The 20,654-nt window shown below is 40.9% G+C and overlaps 2 protein-coding genes across 5 annotated transcripts in view; both read left to right on the top strand.

Moving 5' to 3' along the window:
• The window catches only part of zmiz1a (zinc finger, MIZ-type containing 1a), a 191,807-nt gene extending 184,570 nt beyond the window's left edge, over positions 1-7,237 (top strand). For all 4 annotated transcript variants that reach the window (XM_036547494.1, XM_036547491.1, XM_036547492.1 and 1 more), the window contains 3 exons: positions 4,978-5,141; positions 5,913-6,158; positions 7,107-7,237. In XM_036547494.1, the coding sequence (XP_036403387.1) occupies positions 4,978-5,141; positions 5,913-6,158; positions 7,107-7,214 (518 nt within the window). In that variant the 3' untranslated portion in view covers positions 7,215-7,237. The remainder of the gene's footprint in view (positions 1-4,977; positions 5,142-5,912; positions 6,159-7,106) is intronic.
• Positions 7,238-15,857: 8,620 nt separating this feature from the next.
• Positions 15,858-20,155, top strand: LOC118790054 (peptidyl-prolyl cis-trans isomerase A-like). The gene is made up of 6 exons (XM_036546858.1): positions 15,858-16,092; positions 17,077-17,107; positions 17,200-17,288; positions 17,546-17,642; positions 18,973-19,048; positions 19,375-20,155. The coding sequence occupies exons 1-6, from the start codon at positions 15,943-15,945 to the stop codon at positions 19,508-19,510; spliced, it is 579 nt and encodes a 192-aa protein (XP_036402751.1). The 5' UTR covers positions 15,858-15,942; the 3' UTR covers positions 19,511-20,155.
• Positions 20,156-20,654: the final 499 nt, after the last annotated feature.

The following is a 20,654-nucleotide window of genomic DNA, read 5'->3' as shown; positions in this document are numbered from 1 at the left end:
AGATACACGAGGGTCCAAAATTATTGGCACACTTGGGCATTTTGTGGTTAAGTGTGGATGTGTCCATGTAGCTATTAGTTTTATCACTCAAACCTAATTTATAGTGTGGCGAAAACAGTTACATGTTTTGGCAACTATTAACATTTTCAAAACATCTCTTTATGTGGTTGGCACACAATTGCCTGATGACTACCCTTATTTCCAACATTTTAATAATATGTATGACATTAATTCTGCCAAACAAACTGACAATTCCATGACATTAACTTAATTTTAAAAGGTACCTACATACTTATTGAGTGCAGACAAGTGAACAAAAATGACCATCACTTCAATTAGGCCTGATTGAACGTTGCCCTGCCCCCTAATTGAACACTCATACTGAAGCCTATATAAACCTAACAAGGTTGGAACATGGTCACAGAAGATAAAGCTGAAATTGACATTGACATAAATATGATTTTCCCAATGTCTGATGGAATATGCAGCAAAAATATTGTGGGTTTTCAGAAAAAGAAGTGAGTGTCCCAATAATTTTGGATCCCAGTGTATGTGGACCATACCTTCTTCCAAGACTTCACCAAACTGAGGCTCTGCAAGTCTATCTGCCCAGGGATCAAACCTGGTGATCCTTCTATCCATGATGTCAGAGCCATCAGGTAACTATCAAACTAAAACCATGTCTCTCTCACCAGTTCAGGTCAAAAGTCATGATGTTGCACAGTTACTTGCTTCTGTTATGTAAAATTATTCTTTGTATTGTATGCTAACTGTTTGATGATGCTGTGTAAATGGTGGTGTTCAAACTCTGTCAACTTTTTCTTTCTTTATGTTATTACGTACAACATCAATGGGACGATGGACTTCAAGATCCAGCACTCAGATAACTGGACTCCATTTCCAAAGCACCAGCTCCGACACACCACCTCAGACACACCTGCAGTCACACCGCTCTACACAGAGAGCCAGAAGATCAAAGAGATGAAATACAAACACCTCCAAGACCTCAAGGAGGTCATACTGAAAGACTTCCACAGCTTTTATGACAATCTAAAACACTAGGAAACACAAACACACACTCAGTCACTCAGATGCAGGTATGTACACAAACACACAAAGTGATAGACTGTTAATAAATTGTTCATAATTGTTGATTGTTGATAAATTGTTGTGGATAGATAAACTGAACTCTAAAACATTAGGAAACAGATACACACACACTCAGTCACTCACATGCAGTTATCTACATACACATACACAAAGTGACAGATAAATTGTTAATGTTCTTCGTGTGGTTGTTATTGTTAGTGCAGGATCGCTTAATCTTATGATGGACTACCTGTTTTTTATATCTATTTATGTATTTTATATCTATTTGACATTTATTTATTTATTTATTTATTGTTGGTGTTCCATTGTTATTTGTTAAATGCACATTTTCTCTGGTTGTTTGCAATGCAAGAGCTGCAATGCAAGGCTGAATTAAAAACTGGTTGAATAAGTACAACGTTTTCTTTACTCAAGAAACACTAAGTCTCTAAAGGCTAATGTTTTATGTATTTGAGGCCTGAGACATGTGGGAGCGGAGAAAAGTACAGGCAAACCACAGTAGGTTGGAGCGCAGTTTAGTCTAGCATTTGCCATCTAGTCATAGCCAATTCTGTCTTCAATAGCATGTTCATAGCACTTAATCTTTTATAACGAGATTTTGGCCAAATGCAAAACATTAACACAATTTTGTATTACCATGCTCAAATTAAAAGTACTTCCTTTTTTCTTAAATGCTATTAAAAATGAAAAGTGCAACTTCAATAAAACTTGGTCGAGTAGTAAGATGCTGTGTTACAACTTCGTCCAAGTAATCATTATAGAATTGGACCAATACATTGAGAATTCTGTTCATGTTGCGGTGTGTGGACTCGTCAACGTTCTGTGAAAACATCTGTTTTGACATCTTGTACGCTAAAAATTGCCTAATGTGACAGGCAATGTCATGAGTGGGTAGGTAGCTGGCCTGTGTATTTGACACGCTAAGTTTGGAGAGCGCAGTTCTGCCCTGTGATGTTTTGCACAGGTCAACTAGCGCTGGCGCTATCCTGAAAGACAGGTCATGTTCCACTATAAATGCGGACTTTATGATTGCACACGCGGTTTTGGATGGATGAAGCGGCAGCAGCTACAGTGGCCATAGCTCCCGGCAACACTGACGTATAATAGCCCGAACAGCTGCTTTGTGTGAGGAATCTGTATCATGCCGAGACAATGCCCTTTGCCGCTTGTCCCATACTGTATTTTTTCAAACACACGGTGCAAAGCAGCTCCCGGTGACATTTAATTTGTGACAACATACGCCGAACGTTTGTCCGTCTTTACCGTTTTCATCTAATCAAGTCTATCGCCATTTATTTTTCACCCCCTGTTCTATTGTGCTTGTGTCTGCGCCAACCTTTAGCTACAAGTTTCGCTTCCACGATCCATCTATTTGAACGCATGCTAGCCTATTGTGCAGTAGTCAACTGATACAGTCCCCGCAAATACTTCCTGGCACCGCCTCACAGACAGTTGAAACTAGTTGTTGATTGGATAAGAACAGTGCTCTTGTGCCAGTACGTCGCCTAAGTTAACAGGCTACCATTGGTTAAAACTCGTCCAAAAAAACACCACGTCAGTGCTTGTTTTTAATAAAATTGCATTCGGGTCTGGTAATAGGCTATCAGAGCACATATACACTAGTAATAATTTATTGCCTGATCTAAAATCTCTGCAAGCTGGAGATCTTTAACCCATGCATAATGCCATGCACTTACTACCTCAAATGTGGTCGTTCAAATCAACGACAGACAATTTGCTGGGTCAAAAACCTCTTAACTCCATTTGAGCTTGATTTTGGTAAAATATTAATAATGTAATGACACATGCAAGTATCTGACCATATTTAAAAACACAACACCAACTTTGACGACACAGTGTTTTATTATTATTTATTATTTTAAAAACACAGGGTTTTTTTTCATTTCCTGAAAAGTAACAGTTATGGACATACGGGGTTTCCGCCCAACAGCGACGATATACTTTAATATGGAGTTGGTCCCCCTTTTGCAGCTATAACAGCTTCCACTCTTCTTGGAAGGCTTTCCACAAGATTTTGGAGTGTTTCTGTGGGAATTTGTGCCCATTCATTCTGTAGAGCATTTATGAGGTCAGGCACTGATGTTGAACGAAAAGGCCTGGCTCGCAATCTCCATTCCAGTTCATCCCAAAGGTGCTCGATGGGGTTGAGGTCAGGGCTCTGTGCAGGCCAGTCAAGTTCTTCCACACTGAACTCATCAAACCATGTCTTTATAGTCCTTGCTTTGTGCACTGGGGCACAGTCATGTTGGAATAGAAAAGGGCATTCCCCAAACTGTTGCCATAAAGTTGGAAGCATAGCATTGTCCAAAATGTCTTGGTATGCTGAAGCATTAAGATTGCCCTTCACTGGAGATAAGGGGCCTAGCCCAAACCCTGAAAAACAGCCCCATACCATTAATCCTCCTCCACCAAACTTCACAGTTGGCACAATGCAGTCAGGCAGGTAACGTTCTCCCGGCATCTGCCAAACCCATACTCGCCCATCTGACTGCTAAACAGAGAAGCGTGATTTGTCACTCCACAGAACACGTTTCCACTGCTCCACAGTCCAGTGTCAGTGTGCTTTACACCACTCCATCCAACACTTGGCATTAGAGTTGGTGATGTGAGGCTTGCATGCAGCTGCTCGGCCATGGAAACCCATTCCATGAAGCTACCGCCGCACAGTTTTTGTGCTTACATTAATGCCAGTGGAAGACTTTTATGCACCATGCGCCTTAGCAGTCGTTGACCCCGCTCTGTGATTTTATGTGGTCTTCCGCTTCGTGGCTGAGTTGCTGTTGTTCCTAAACGCTTCCACTTTCTAATAATATCACTTACAGTTGACCATGGAATATCCAGCAGGGATGAGATTTCACGAACCGTCTTATTGCAAATGTGGCATTCTATCACAGTACCACGCTTGAAGTCACTGAGCTCTTCAGAAGGACCCATTTTGTATCACAAATGTTTGCAAATGGAGACTGCATGGCTAGCTGCTTGATTTTATACACCTGTGGCAATGGGTCTGATTGAAACACCTGAATTCAATAATCAACAGGTGTGGCCAAATACTTTTGTTCATATAATGTATGTCATCATTTGAATTGGTATTGAGTAATTATAGTGAGAGGAACATCCTGACTGACTTTTTAGGACTCATATCCTCATGTCTAAAGGTCACTCTTATGGTATTTTTCAAAAGACCAAAGTTCTATGTCTTTAAAGCAAAGCAACACGTGTCCAACTCCGTGATCAGAAGTGCCGTAGTGGTGTAGCCATCTACTAAAGCTTCTGAGCCATATGTGAACACAAGTGGGGAAATAACAAAATGGAAATATGAACCTTTTTGCAATACTGGATTTCCACTAAATATCATTTGAAATAGGGAAACACCTCGGTTTCAGTTTTAGGATGTCAGCGACAGCCATTTAAAATAAAATACAAGCCAAATTCTCATTTTCTCATTTTTCAGTTCACAAAAGAAAAGCGAATGTACCCAATGCCCATCATACCACATTCTTTTGTCACTGTCTGTAGTGTCTCATTGTTCCCAGATGTGTGATAGATCCTCTCAGATCGCAGTGTTAGGGTCAAGATTTACTTCTCGTTTTCATACAACAGACATTCAGGGCCATCCGGAGACATACTCAGACATTTCTCAGTCCTCAACTGTTGTGAGTGAGCCAGGGTGAGGTGAACATGATGGTTTGGACTGCATCCTCTTTCCTTCCATACACCTCCACTGACTGTTTAGAAAGTTAAATATTTTCGAAAGAATTGAAATTATAAGCAGGACTTCAGGCTGCAGGGCTGTGACCTCAGAGATTTCATTGTGGAATTGTTTTGGATTGTTTTGCATGTTAGGCAACAGTTACCAGGGGCACGGAAACTTCGACTTTCCCCATGGCAACGCAAGTGGCACACCCATGAATGACTTCACTCACGGAACTCAGCTATCCCACCCGCCAGACGTGCCTTGTGGCCTAATGACCACAGACAAAGCACTCAGTCACGGAATGCCTGACACGGTAAGCACTCAGCCCTAACCTGACCACACGAGCGGGCACTCTATGACGACTGCGCTTGTGCTATTTCCCAAGATTGCCACACATCACAGTACAAAAAACAAAGCCGCCTCATCAGAATGGATTGTACCGTTAACTCAAAGCTTTATTTTAGTTTTTGTGTGCACTGTGATGAACCGAAACTCACTGTTAACTGTGGAGTGCTTGTTTCAAATGACTTATGTGTGTGTCCAGTCCTTAGTGTAACAATTGACTTAATGTGGCACAGCCAGGCCCGGCACTATGTGGGTGCTTAGGGGTGCATTGCACCCCCAGATGAACCTCAGTGCACCTCTTGTATCCCCTTTCTCTTGTATCCCAATGTCTACATAGTATTTATGACTTTTTGTGCATCCCGTGGATTGCAGTTGCACCCCTCTGTGTTTTTTCCTGGTGCCAAACCTGGGCACAGTGCTGCCATTAGCAGCTCTTATTATAACCTTTCTCTGATGAAGACCATGAAGGAAACAATAAACAAACGCCAACAGATCTGATGTTTTTACTTTTCAAGAACGTAGAGCTATAATTTAAACTAGAATTGGCACTGGGAGGGATTGGTTTAAATTACCTCCCTGGGCAGCTATCCCAAATATTCAGTGTTTGGTATGTGACACATACCTTTCATTTTAATTATGGGTTGGCAGCACCCTGGTGTGTGGGGGTTCACTGGAGTGGTTTGGCGCCCCCCTGGAGGCTGGTCAGGGCCTCATGCTCCCTTGTCTACTTCCCCTTCAGATGCCACACCCCGCCGGCTCCAACCAGCTCCACAGCTCCATGCATGTCCCTCCCACTCACCCTGGCAACCAATCAGGGCAGCCGCTGCACCATGGTGGCCCCCTGCAGCCCTCCTGCCAGTCGCCGCTCCCGCAGCCTGCCTCCAACAGTCACTCACATGGTGATCTGACCTTTAACCCCAGCTCCTCCATGAAAGGTCAGGCCGGAGGACAGGGTGCCCCGGACATGCCAGAACCTTCCTTGGATGTAAGTGTGTGCGTCATGTTGTTGGCTCACAACATGGTTCCCTATAGTCCATCATATTTTGCCGTCACACACAACCATTATATCAGTCAGATCGACAGCCATCTCTCTCAAAGACACTCCTCAGACCCACTGCAAAGTGCACCAAGCACCCCTAATGCCTTTGCATTGACTCTACACACTCACAGGTACTATATTGTACTTAGTACCAACTGTGCATCTATCATTGTGGTTGTGATACAGGGTGGAATCATGCAGGGGTTAAACAATTGTAAATTGCTGTGTAAATGCCTGTAGGTACACCATAGTTACACTATACCAGAGCATGTGCAATTACAAATACACAGCTATTAGGGCCACTTCTGGTGAAGTTAGCCACACATCTTAGTAATGGGAGAGCAAAATTGACGCCGAATATGGATGCACCAACAATACAGTGATAAAGTCTATGGGGGGGGGCGTAATTTGATGTGTGATGCCTCTGTTCTCTTTGGCATTTTGATACAGGATTTGCAATGAAAACACAGCTAATGCAATTCAGTTAAATTATAGGATAGTTGTAGGCAATAGTTGTAGTTGTTGATCAGGCAATGTGTCAGTCACTTTCTTTCACTCACAGAAAAGAGAAGAAGACTATTAACTTGTCTTAACAAAGGTCCCCTATATGACTGGGTCATCTAAATGACTTCCATTGACACAATAAGATGTTATTGTCCATGCAATGAATGGACTCAAATCAGTCATTTTTATTCTCATGGTTATCATTTACAGTATATTTAGGATTTGTGTCACAACAGCAAATGGGTTACATCAAAATCACATAATTCATAATGTGACCCTTTAACCCATTCCTGGAATAATGTCACAATGTTTGGAAAGTGACAGAGTTTTTGACCTATGGCTTCCTCCCCTGAATGTTTTCTGCTGTTAATCAGACTCTGTCTTCGACAGCTCCTTCCAGAACTCACAAATCCAGATGACTTGCTGTCCTACCTGGATCCTCCTGATCTCCCTAGCAATGGCAACGATGACCTTCTCTCCCTCTTTGAAAACAACTGACCTCAACTGACAACCCCCCCCCCCCCCCCACACACACACACACCCCCCTCAAAACCAAGATTTTTGCTCCACTGACCTAGGGTGAGCCAGGACTGGAGCATGACACAACACACAGAAAAAAAACAGTCCTTCTACTTCTTTTAAGGGTTTTGTTCTGCAGTTCAGACTGAAAGACACTATAAACACACAGATGAGACCGCTTGGTTGGCTGTTACTAAGTGATACATTCAAACTATGCAGCTATCAGTTTATTTACAAGTCATTTGGTCTTCTGTGTAAACGCCAGAAGTGCTGTAGCATTTTTAAGGTCTCATTTTGTTTTTCTTTTAAGAAATGAAAAAAAAAAAAAATCTTCCCATTCTGGCCAGTGTCTGTAATCCCTTTCAGCTTTGCTCTTCCCAGCTATGAAACAGGCTTCCCAGATCATGGTTTTCCCCCCAGCTGGATAATAGAGATGTTTGTCTGTAGAGCACTAGTGCAAAGCACAATATATCAAACTAAGAAGAGGAAACTAATAGATCAAACTAAGAAGAGGAAACAGGATCCTACTCAGAGGAGGAGCACTTGCAACACAATCAGTGGGGCCTTACGTCAACATGGCACACAGAAAGGGACTTTAATAACGATTCCAGTGTCAACCCATCTTCACACAGATACTGGAGAAATCCATTATTCTCCAACAGGTGCTTTTTTCATATTTTATTTTTGAAATTCAGGATAACACTTTCATCATATGAAATAAAATAGAGAAAATTATTTTTACATATGTATCCATGGCACAGGTAGGTTTTTGAAGGGCAGGTGGGTTTTTGAGAGTGCATAATGTGGGATTTTGATATTTTGAGACCAGGGGTACATTAATTCACCCAGCTCCCCCTACTCCACTGCATACAGTACCTGGTTGGTATTTTCTACCGTGCATTTCATTCCGAAACTGACGTGCAAAGGCTGCTCCTCAGTCAAGCTGCAGTATCTCCTCCTGGACAGAAGAGGGAAATGGGCATGGGTTAAAAAAAACAGAGTAATAGGTGGCTTTTGTTGTGGGAGTCTGAATCACTGTGTTGCACTGAAGCGTGTATCTTGTGCGTGTCTCCTGCATGGGCCTTGTGCCACCATTTTGTGCATCCATTTCCCTCCTTGGTTGCATACAGTGGATGGTATAACATGTGCATGTGTGCCAATCTTGCCCCTGTTTAGTGGTACTACAAACAGACCCGTTTTACTTTTAACCGTAGCAATTTTGTTATCCTGTTTTCATTGAATTCGTATTGTTTTGAACATGTTTTTCCTCATGAAAGGGCTTTCTCATATGTAGGATGTGTTGTTTTGTAAATGTTTTTTATAATTATTTTATTTCTTGTTTTACCATTGTGCATATGTCCCGCAAGTGAATTATGTTGTTGATCTGTATTACCAAAGTTTTACAGTCCTGTCCCACTGTTGGAACCTAGTAGCACTCATTCGGGCCAAGCTGTCTGTGTTTCAACAGCAAATGGGTTACATCAAAGTCACTTTTCCAATGCTGCACCTCGGCTGTCATATATCACACACATTTGAAGAGAAGTGGATGGATGAAAATGCCCTGGTAAGACACTTCCAAGGAGGACAAGATTCTAGAGCTTTATCCTTGTAAATGTTAATTTGGGTAGCTAGCTAGCTATCGAGAAAAAATTACAAATAGTTGTATTTTTATTATGAATGATGCGAAATACATATGCCCCTACTTTGTCAGTAAAGTTCAAGTGCAGCTATCAATAGCTAGAGATATCACACACCTATAGTGCATTCAGAAAGTATTCAGACCCATTCACATTTTTCACATCTTATATTGCAGCCTTATGCTGAAATTGTTTAAATTCATTTTTTTCCTCAGCAATCTACACTCAGTACCCAATAATGACAAAGCAAAAACAGGATTTTAGAAATTTTTGCAAATTTATTAAAAATAAAAAATTGAAATATAACATTGACATAAGTATTCAGACCCTTAACTCAGTACTTAGTCGAAGTACCTTTGGCAGTGATTACAGCCTCGAGTCTTCTTGGATATGACAAGCGACAAGCTTTACACACCCGGATTTGGGTATTTTCTGCCATTCTTCTCTGCAGATCCTCTTAACCTCTCTCAGGTTGGATGGGGACCGTCGGTGGACAGCCATTTTCAGGTCTCTCCAGAGATGTTCAATTGGGTTCAAGTCCGGGCTCTGGCTGGGCCACTCAAGGACATTCACAGAGTTGTCCCTAAGCCACTCCTGCATTGTCTTAGCTGTGCGCTTAGGGTCACTGCCCTGTTGGAAGGTCTACCTTCAGTCCAGTCTGAGGTCCTGAGCGCTCTGGAGCAGGTTCTCATGAAGGATATCTCTGTAATTTGCTCCGTTCAGCTTTCCCTCAACCCTGACCAGTTTCCCAGTCCCTGCCGCTGAAAAACACCCCATAACAGGATGCTGCCACCACCGTGCTTCACCATTGGGATGGTATTGCGCAGGTGATGAGCGGTGCCTGGTTTGCTCCAGACATGACGCTTAGAATTGAGGTCAAGAGACCAGAGAATCTTGTTTCTCAGTCTGACAGTCCTTTAGGAGCTTTTTTGCAAACTCCAAGTGGGCTTTCATGTGCCTTTACTAAGGCTGTCTGGCCACTCTGCCATAAGACCCAGATCGATGGAGTGTTGCAGTGATGGTTGTCCTTCTGGAAGTTTCTCCCATCTCCACACAGGATCTCTGGAGCTCAGCCAGAGTGACCATCAGGTTCTTGGTCACCTCTCTTACCAAGGCCCTTCACCCCTGATTGCTCAGTTTAGCCAGGCAGCCAGTTTTAGGAAGAGTCATAGTTGTTCCAGACTTCTTCCATTTAAGAATTATGGAGGCAACTGTGCTCTTGGGAACCGTCAATGCAGCAAAAAAATGTTTTTGTAACCTTCCCCAGATCTGTGCCTTGACACAATCCTGTCTCTGAGCTCTGCAAGCAGTTCCTTCAACCTCATGGCTTGGTTTTTGCTCTGATATGCACTGTCAGCTGAGAGACCTTATATAGACAGGTGTGTGCCTTTCCAAATCATGTCCAATCAATGGAATTTACCACAGGTAGACTCCAATCAAGGTGTAGAAACATCTCGAAGATGATCAAGAGAAATGGGATGCAACTGAGCTAAATTTCAAGTGCCATAGCAAAGGGTCTGAATACTTATGTCAGTGTGTTGTTTCAGTTTCTTATTTTTAATAAATTTGCAAAAATTTCTAAAATCCTGCTTTCACTTTGTCATTATGTGGTATGTAGTGTAGACTGATGAGGAAAAAAATGACTTTAAACGATTTTAGCATAAGACTGCAACATACACCAAAATGTGAAAAAAGTGAAGGGGTCTGAATGCTTTCCGAATGCACTGTATATTGCTAGAGGATAAAATGATGTTTGAGAAGTTACAGGTAGTTCTGGTTGGATAATCTTTCAGTAGCAATTTAGCTCGCTTTCTGAAGTATAGAGCTGTAACATTTCTTCTTAAATGACAATGACAGGTGTAGCATTGCCATGCTATATCACTACCCCTGGCCTGTGTGGAGTCATGTTTTACATTTACATTTATTCATTTGGCAGATGCTTTTATCCAAAGCGACTTACATAGGTTACAGTTCTTCACAATGTTATCCATTTATACAGCTGGATATTTACTGAGGCAATAGTGGGTTAAGTACCTTGCCCAAGGGTACAGCAGCAGTGTCCCAGCGGGGATCGAACTGGCAACCTTTCGGTCACGAGACCTGCTCCTTAACCACTATGCTACACTGCCGCCCATAATCCCATATGTTATCTGTTAGCACCAGATAACATATGGGATTAGAATTCTGCACAATTATGCATTAGATTCAGCATCACAAAAAATTTAGATTTAGTGAAAAAAAAATAGTGGAGCCATACCAAGCAAGCCTTGTCTAAACCCGACAGTGGCAAAAGGGTATTATAATTTAGGAGGGTTGGATGGGCAAGCTACTCTTATTTTAATAGTATTGAAACAAAACTCAGTGCTTTTGAAGAAATAAATGATTGTTTCCTGTATTTCTATGTAGATATTTTCAGATCTCTGGAGGAATTTTTATTTCCAGTAGCTATGCTGGGACTGTTTTTGTCCTGTCATCTTTTTTTGTTTCAGCAGGAAGGCTGTTGAAAATGCAGTTTTTTTTTTTTTTTACATTATTGTAAATACTTCTGTTGATATTTTAGTTTTGACTAAGATGATATTAATCATTATCATGATTGGTTGTCTGTCCGTCATGCACTTTTTGTCCAGTAAATCTCCAGCAAGACACCATCACTTGAGGCCTCTTCTGTACAAAAGTCAATCCAATGAATTGTCACTTTCATCAGCTGTTTGTTGTCTTTTTTGTAGCATTTTAGTAATGTTTCTGATTCCATTATCCCCATTACAGTAGTGGAATGAACTGAATTACCTTTGTAGAAAGGTGATCCAAAGGTATGCTGGTTCCCATCACAGAATACAGTTTTGGAGGCAATCTTAGTGTTTCAAACAAGATTTAATTATATATGTTTCAAAGAATGAATATTTTAGCATTATTTGGACGGAAGATCAGTGGTAGTTATGTAAATGAAAAGTGCCATGTCAATATCAGATTTTTTTGTTAAAGTGTCCTAGTGTTTCACACTGTGTGATAGTGTAAAATTAACTCTTGAAAACTATTTTAAATCATTTTGAAAGCAATTTGTACTCCCAAATCAAGAAATGAAGAACATGGTTAAAATAGCTTAATTGGTGTGGGTATAATGATTGGAAGTTGCGTTATTTGATGGGTCTTTCAAAAAAAATTCACTAGCACTTTATTTCTATCACTTTTTCGCTATTTGATGTAGTCTGTTACGTCGGTATACCTACAGAGATAAGCCATTTCCATGACAGCCCATGCAGGACCCATGAAGGCCACTGGGGTGGGTGACACCAGTGATGCTTGTACAGATGTAAATGACAGATAGAGATGTGTCGATGGGAAAGTATTAATTTCCCAATGGGAACGTGCATTTTTTATTTAGAATTCTAAAGGCTTGCAACCCCCTGTCAGAGGTGATATTTATGCAGGGAAATGAATCTTGTTTTTTAAGTGTCAGTGGAATATCTCTGCATTTGTTCAGTTATGTCATATGTTAAGACTGAAAAAAGAACAAGAGTCTTGTTTTACTTTAAGTGTAATATTAGCCTACATGTAATAGTCCATCACCTGTGTATTTAAGGTACTACAGAAAAACAGTAATACAAAAAGTTCTGGCTGAAAGATGAGGTACAGAGGAGAGAGACAGGTATGTTTTCAAGAGATTGTGAGCAGATCCATACTTTGTATTCTTTTTGATACGATCACGCAGAAAATTTAGAAAGGTACACATGATTCATGCTTAAATGGCCATCGTTTTCTGGTTGTATATTTTATGGAAACTCAATCACATAACATTCTAAACTGGTCAGAGAAAAACAACTAATTGTGATTTTTAGTCTTGCGAAACTGTATGTAGTTAGATGATGTGGCAGCCTAATATTTATCTAATAAATATGTATTCAGATGAAACGTGCACCATGTTGTTCATGTGTTCATTTAAACTGATTTTATTTAAACTTTTCAGTTGATAGTTCGCTATATGGACAAAAGTATTCGGACTCCTGATCATTACATTGTAATGACATTGTATTCAAATACATATACTTTAATATGGAGTTGATCCCCTTTTGCAGCTATAACAGCTTCCACTCTTCTTGGAAGGCTTTCCACAAGATTTTGGAGTGTTTCTGTGGGGATTTGTGCCCATTCATTCTGTAGAGCATTTATCAGGTCAGGCACTGATGTTGAACGAGAAGGCCTGGCTCGCAATCTCCGTTCCAATTCATCCCAAAGGTGCTCTATGGGGTTGAGGTCAGGGCTCTGTGCGGGCCAGTCAAGTTCTTCCACACTGATCTCATCAAACCATGTCTTTATAGTCCTTGCTTTGTGCACTGGGGCACAGTCATGTTGGAATAGAAAAGGGCCTTCCCCAAACTGTTGCCACAAAGTTGGAAGCATAGCATTGTCCAAAATGTCTTGGTATGCTGAAGCATTAAGATTGCCCTTCACTGGAGATAAGGGGCCTAGCCCAAACCCTGAAAAACAGGTGTGGCCAAATACTTTTGTCCATATAGTGTATGTCGTAGGCTATTTACGTAGGTAGAATGTACCTAGGTAGTAGGTAGTACCTACACTTGTATAAAAATATACAACAGCAATACAGGTACAATTATTTCAGAATTTAAATATTCAATAGAAGGTGTAATCAGTTGGTAGCGGTGGGTAACAGTGATGGTATTTTAAAGTCAAGACCTGACTGATTTGTGACTTTAATACAACAAAAACAGTCCCCATCTTATTACACTACAAAGAATGTTTTGATTATAGACTATTGTGAATTTCGGCAAATTCATCAACTTTTATGGTGACTCTACGCAGGAGCTACCACAATACAGAATTCAGATGGACCAGAAATTATTTTCAGTTGTAAAACATTTAAAATTAAATCATTGCATCACATCAGCAAGATGCACTTTATGGCCAAAGAAACCAAAAACCTTAGGCGAAGCAAGATTTTACACCACTTGAGTGCCACCCACCTCTTCCGCAACAAAATAATGAAACATTATCTGCTACAGTGTGGGTGATCGATGATTATATGAGAGTGTGATTCAATTATCTTGTCCCACACAGTCAATTATCTCTGTTTGCTCTGTGTCCTTAATCCATAGATTAGTGGGCGCTGTAGCCTAACATAATTGTGATTGGCCCCGGTGCAAATATTTCTTCTTGCCCTTGTCTTCTTGTCTTCTTCTTCTTAAATACATCGTAGCCTACGTAAAATTGCAGTTGTGATAAACAAGAACTGCGATACATTGTATGCACCTAAAATATGCCATTGGTAAAAATATAAATATAAAATAATATTGCAGGTAGATGAGCAAAATAATATTTAATATTGTTTTTAATTCCTATAATAATGTCACGGAAGCGAGAACTAGCGATTCTGGCAACACGTAGGCTAGTCTCCAGGTCTTCATAGTCAGTGAATCTGCGGAGTCCGAACGAACTGGCGAACTGAGGAACTTGTCCATCAGATCAGTAGGTGGAGTTTAGAGTCTTCGTAGTCACCGGATCTTTTGCATTGTCCCACATCGTCAGCTGTGCCGAGATGGCCAGTGGGAGGTGCTTCGAGAGTTTTAGCATTTCAGCCATTGGCTAGTTGTCGTCATGAACGTACTGCTGATGCAGTTTTGTGATAGGCTGCTTCGTGGACAAACCGCATATCTAATATCCACTGGAGGGAGAGTTATAGCCGCTATGCCAGCTAATCAACGCGCATGTTTGCAAAGAGGAAGGAACGAATCTTTTAAACTAGGGATTCAGTACACACAGTTCACCTAAAAGATTTGTTCAAAAGTATTCGTTCGTTCACGAACTGCACATCACTAACACACACGTACGGACACACACACACAACCACAACATTTCAATAAAGACAAATAAAAATACATAAAAATAGGCTATGACTCAAAACTGTATGTTATAGCCTACACAAGGTGGGAAGGTGGTATATATATAGCTATCAAAATTATAAGTAATTTTAGTTATATGGTTGAATGGTTACTTTGAAGACTGCGTGAAACGGTCAATGCGCGAGAGGGCCCATGTACAGTAGTAAAGCAGCAAAAAATCGCCTTCCTACATCGGCCCTTGACAGCTTCTGAGCCACGGTGCTCAGCACCGTTTGCACCGTCGATGTTTACGCCAATGAGTGGGCGTCTTGACGCAGTCGAGGGATAAACTGTCCCAGAGACGGCTGCAGCCCGGCCAAAAGCTTTCTACACGGTGGATTAACATGTCTCACACAAGACTAAATTTACTAGCTAACGATTTTATCTGAGATCACTAACGCAGCCTTACCTTACGTTCACACCGGGAGCGGCGAGAGCGTCAAAGCGACCGGAAGTCATTCATTTTCCATGTGAGCCAGCGTCTCTCGGCGGCGAGCAGCGGCATCACCGTTGGCGGCGCGTCTTGGGCGGTGTGGGCGTCAGAATAAAGTTGAAGTCTGGGCAACTTTATGGTAATGAGCTATGACACGGTTCGGCGGCAACCAATCGGAATATAAGTACTCTGCTCCAGAGAATTCTAAAGAACACACGGTGTGAACTTTTGTTACCACCAAACATTAGTTCCCAAGCACAATGGATGAGAGGTTTTATTTAATTAATGTAGGCTACACACAAATTAACGTTCTAGTTAACTAAAGACCAAGGCTAGTAAACGTGTCCTATAAACTGCATGTTGAAATTTGAATTAGCATTTAGCATCAATACGAAAGTCACACCACACAAATAGCTTTTAATTAGTTTATTTTGTTACCAAACATGTAATTGTAATTGTTCATTTCTTTCCTTCATCGATCGATTTCTTGCCTTAACATTTAAAAGATTTCATGAGGTTAACTACCCTACTTGTGGTCAGTCGGCACAACGATACCGGTCGACACGTTTGTTTGCTTTACGGCCCCTTTAAATAACGTTTGCAAGCCCAAGCATTCCAAAGGAACTTGTAGCCGCCTATTTTATCTACGTCAGAGCGTCCACTTCTTCGACAGCGTTGTCGGAAGGGCGGCCAGAGAGAATTTTGACGCTCTCGCCGCTTCCGGTGTGAACGTACAGTTACAGATGACTACAATGTTGCAGATGAAAAATCGAATTAAATATTGTTCACTGGCGATTGCTGCGACCAGATCGTTTTCCCGACCAGTTTGGAATCCGGTTGTTTACTTGGACATTACAGCCGACAACGAGCTCCTTGGAAGAGTCATAATCGAGGTAAAAAAAAGTTACATAAAGCGACTGTAGCTGTAACAGTGCTTATCGTTATCCCAAAAAGGTAGCACGATATATTTGGGGACAGCGAAGTTAAGCTACAGGCCAGTTCGTTTACATGGCCATCTAGCTAGAGCTAGTTCGCTAACTATGCACTTCAAGAGAGAGACCAGGATTGCTAGGTAGTTCAGGTTGTAGTGTATATCGCCGACTATGCATTATTGTGGCTTGTTAGGCCTCTGGCAAAAGAGTTTTAATCCCGCAGCATCACTGTATCATTTTGTCTTATATATATATAGCCAACTAGCTAACTGTTAGCTAACATTAACTGGACGAGACTGATTCAGAGGCCTAGAGAAAGTGCTAATGCTAGCCCGCTAGCTATTTTTGTCCGAAAAGGGACAGCAATTCAGTTATCTTAAGGACTATGAACACCGTATTTAATAAAAATTCAATTAATGCACGTTTAATAAAACGCATGACCCATTTAACAGGTCTCATAGGATTTTTAAGCAAGGGGTTAGCAAGCCTTGCAAGGGATTGGTTTGGTATCTCCGCAGCAACACTTCCCTAGCATCACCGCCTGAAGGTTTGGCTGGTAGGTAATAACATGCGAGTACTGGGTTTAGAATATGGCACCAGAGACCTTTTGACAGGTATCTTTTGCAAGAACAATAATTCCTCTCTGTATTTGCTGTGCCTGAATGCTGCACTGTGAATAGAACATCATACCTATATTAATGTAATATGATTAATTAAATGGAAAAATAGTGGCCCTAACCCTGTTTTTTACAATTTTGATATTAATTGGGTTACCATTCTAATGTCTATAGTCACTCAGAGTGACCTTTTTGTGTTTATCATAATCATGATTTGAGTGCCAAGCATCATGCCTGCTTATTATAATGCAGCCTTTTAAAAATACTTTGTATTTCTTCCGCTGTTGTGTTTTTTCCTTAGTAATGAAATTACTCTTCTCTGTTGCAGTTGAATGCTGATGTTGTACCCAAAACAGCAGGTAAGGACATCTGGGTAAGAATTCCAAATGCATAATGTGACACCTGTGGTCAATTTGTGGTGTGTGACAGCTGGGCCCTGGTTTTTTCACAGAGAACTTCCGCGCTCTGTGTACCGGAGAGCATGGCTTTGGCTACAAAGGATCCATATTCCACCGGGTGATTCCACAGTTCATGTGCCAGGTACTGGTCTTGCCTTGTCTTTTGAGATTGTGCATACTCAGAATTTGGAGAGGTGCTTGTTAAATGTTGTCTGGTTTTCAGGGTTGTGCAGGCCACGCATTCAGCACTGTTGTGACTTGCTGTCGCGTACTGCAGTAGTTAGTACTGTAATTTATTCAACTCTGCCAGAAAAATCAGCGCAAAACATCAAAAGAACATGAGCACTCATGCTGACGTGCAGATTTGTTGTGAATGGTTTTTGACCCTTGGGGTTGCAGGGAGGAGATTTCACTAATCACAACGGGACTGGAGGAAAGTCTATCTATGGTCCAAAGTTCCGAGATGAAAACTTCAAGCTGAAGCACACAGGACCTGGTAACTTTACCCTCTTTCTTTCATGCTTACCTGTATTTCTTTTTTTCTTTTATTCTCTTATTTGTTCCTCAGTCATGCATTGAGTGCCTACTACAAGAGGCACAATATGGTGTACAAAACAATATATGGAACTGATCAGAAAATGTTAAGTAAATGTTACATTTACTCATTTGCTCTCATCCAGAGTGACTTAAAAAGTGCATACAAAAAGGTTTAGCCAAAGAACTGGGATGATACCAAATCATCAGTGTTGCATGTAGTAGGAATCATTATATGACATACAGCATTCTGAAAAGTGCTATAGAAGGTACTTTGAGGATATAGTGCTTTTATCTGTAGTATGAATGTGAGGATTTTTACATCTTTTTTTGCTTTTAAATGAATTCATATGGCAGGCACACATAAGAAAGCAAATGTCCAAGAATGCATATTATAAGGCCACATGATCAATAGTTCATATAAAATGAAGAAATAAAACAACAACAGTGAGCATGTATAAGTCAGTGCAATAATGATACTAGCCATAAAGAAGAGGACTATACAAAATGCAAGACTTTGGTGCTATAGTTACATGAGCTAACACGTGATGCAACAGAGTTGATTTTAGCGGTGTATTGCGGGCAACAGTGGAAGCAAGCCCCAGTAGTAACAGAGGAGTTATAATAAATAGTTTTGTATGAATAAATAGTGGGACTTTAAAAAAAGAAATCACTGGAAAATTACACCACTGCTGTGTTGAACACATATATTGTGAAAATATGAAGATGAAATGATGTTTGTTTTGAATTGTACAGACTGATCCTGTAAAAAAAGTGACAGGTTTTAAAGAAGTTAAAATAAGTACACCACTAGATGGCGCCATTGCCTTAATAATTATATTTATTCATTTAGCAGACGCTTTTATCCAAAGCGACTTACATAGGTTACAGTTCTTTACAATGTTATCCATTTATACAGCTGGATATTTACTGAGGCAATTGTGTACAGCAGCAGTGTCCCAGCGGGGATCGAACCGGCAACCTTTCAGTTACGAGTTGTGCTCCTTAACCACTATGCTACACTGCCGCCCTAATTAGTGTAGGAATGATCTTTGTCTCCCAAATACAATGACCTACTTTTTCCAATTAACCACCAGTTCCCTAATATGAGGCCATGAGCACTGCCTATCTTTGATATCTGTATGCCGATCACATGTCTTTCCCTAAACAGGACTATGCTAAAATAAAGGGTTTAAAGTAATAGCCTTTTATTATTAAGTATTATAACTCACTGTGTAGTTATTAGTTTGGCTAATCTTGATTAATTCTTTGCATTGGCTTGTTGTTTTCAGGTGTTTTGTCAATGGCAAATGCTGGACCCAATACAAATGGCTCCCAGTTCTTCATCTGCACTGCCAAAACTGAATGGTATGCTGGAAGAACAAATGGGCTTGAATCTCATCTAATATACATTTCCTGCTAAGTTATAACTTAAAGCAAGTATTACCTTTTGACCACCCACAGAGTAGTCAACATTTATGTCTGCAGTCTCCAAACTCAAGCTGTGGCAAAGGCAAGGTAGGACAGGCAGGGCAGGCTGGTTCTTTCCTCCCTGGTTTATTTTTGTGGAATAGTATACACATCCCACTAATGAGTGATACGATTAAGCAAGTCTTACCTTTTAAACACCCACACAGGAGTGTTCACTTGTTTCTGCAATGGAACTGACCAGCCATCTGTGCCGTTTCTCTCAGGCTGGACAACCGGCACGTAGTGTTTGGTTACGTCAAGGAGGGCATGGACATCATCAGCATGGTGGAGTCGTACGGGTCCCACGATGGCAGCACATCCAAGAAGATCGTCATCACTGACTGCGGTGAAATCAAGTAGCACCCTGTCTGGGTGGCAAGCACCTCACACACTGCGCACATGAGGACCCTAGCTATAATTATTAAATAATAATTATGAAGTCAGTTAAATAGCTATACAATGACGTATGATAATGTATTACCCTGATACTCTGAGCAGTGTTTCTGCTCTTCAGAGAGCAGCCATAGGGAATGAGGCATAGGGCTGTTTGGGAGGAGAGGAGAGATGGGTAATCACATAAAAAAGCCATATAGGTAAGTTCTGTGAGGAAATCCACACAGTGGGGTGTTGGGATGATTTTACCAGACATTTAACAGACCAGCATTGACACATCCACCTAAATATTAGCTTGATTTTAGTGCACTTTTATTAACTGAATATTCTTTGACTGTTTATAGTTTACCATAAAGTAACCCTAGTTTCCCATTCATTTGTATTTTGATAATGTGTGGGCATTACCCATGAGTATGTGGTGATGTCTAAGTCTCTATGCAGTACAGACTTTAATGTGAAAAACAAAAAAAGTATGAAGGTCTGGAAACTTGGGATGTTGGCTACTCCTTCTCTTTGGTAATGTATATTGAGGAACTGTTTGTTTAGCATTTGAAGTACTGTGTGGAAGCACACGAGGAGGTTTTGAATAAAATGGAACAGAGTGTATGGGAAGGTGGCTGCCATGTGTGGAATTTTCTTGCAGTGTTTCTGCTGCATGCACTTTGGCCCTCTCGGCTGCGGTTGTCGGAGTGCCACTATAATGGGACGAATCGGGTAAGCTTAGTCATCATGACCTTGGGTTCTTCTGGGAGTGTTTTATTGTGCGCTTGTGTGAGGAGGAGAAAGGTCTGAGGAGATGTGGTGTAGTGGTCAGTTGCCCACGTGTAAGTGTGTGGGTTTGGTCTCCTAAGTGGAAACCTGTTGGGTGAAAAAGTGGTTAAATCTTATTGTAATGTATCTGACTTCAGGTATGGAAAGCATTATTACACAGTATTGATATCTGTTCATTCAGTTAGGATAAATTCATTTTAAATTCTGTAAAATGTAGCCTTGCTAGCAACTTGGATTCTAGCATTTGCAAAGTAACTAGGACATATTGCGTGATCCTGAAAATTATGTCCATGTCCAAAGCATTTCATTCCAGTGTAGATGAAATCATGAACCCTACCAG

Source organism: Megalops cyprinoides, chromosome 15 (assembly GCF_013368585.1).
Source record: "Megalops cyprinoides isolate fMegCyp1 chromosome 15, fMegCyp1.pri, whole genome shotgun sequence".
Classification (NCBI taxonomy): domain Eukaryota; kingdom Metazoa; phylum Chordata; class Actinopteri; order Elopiformes; family Megalopidae; genus Megalops; species Megalops cyprinoides.
This window is presented reverse-complemented; position numbering and strand designations above follow the sequence as displayed.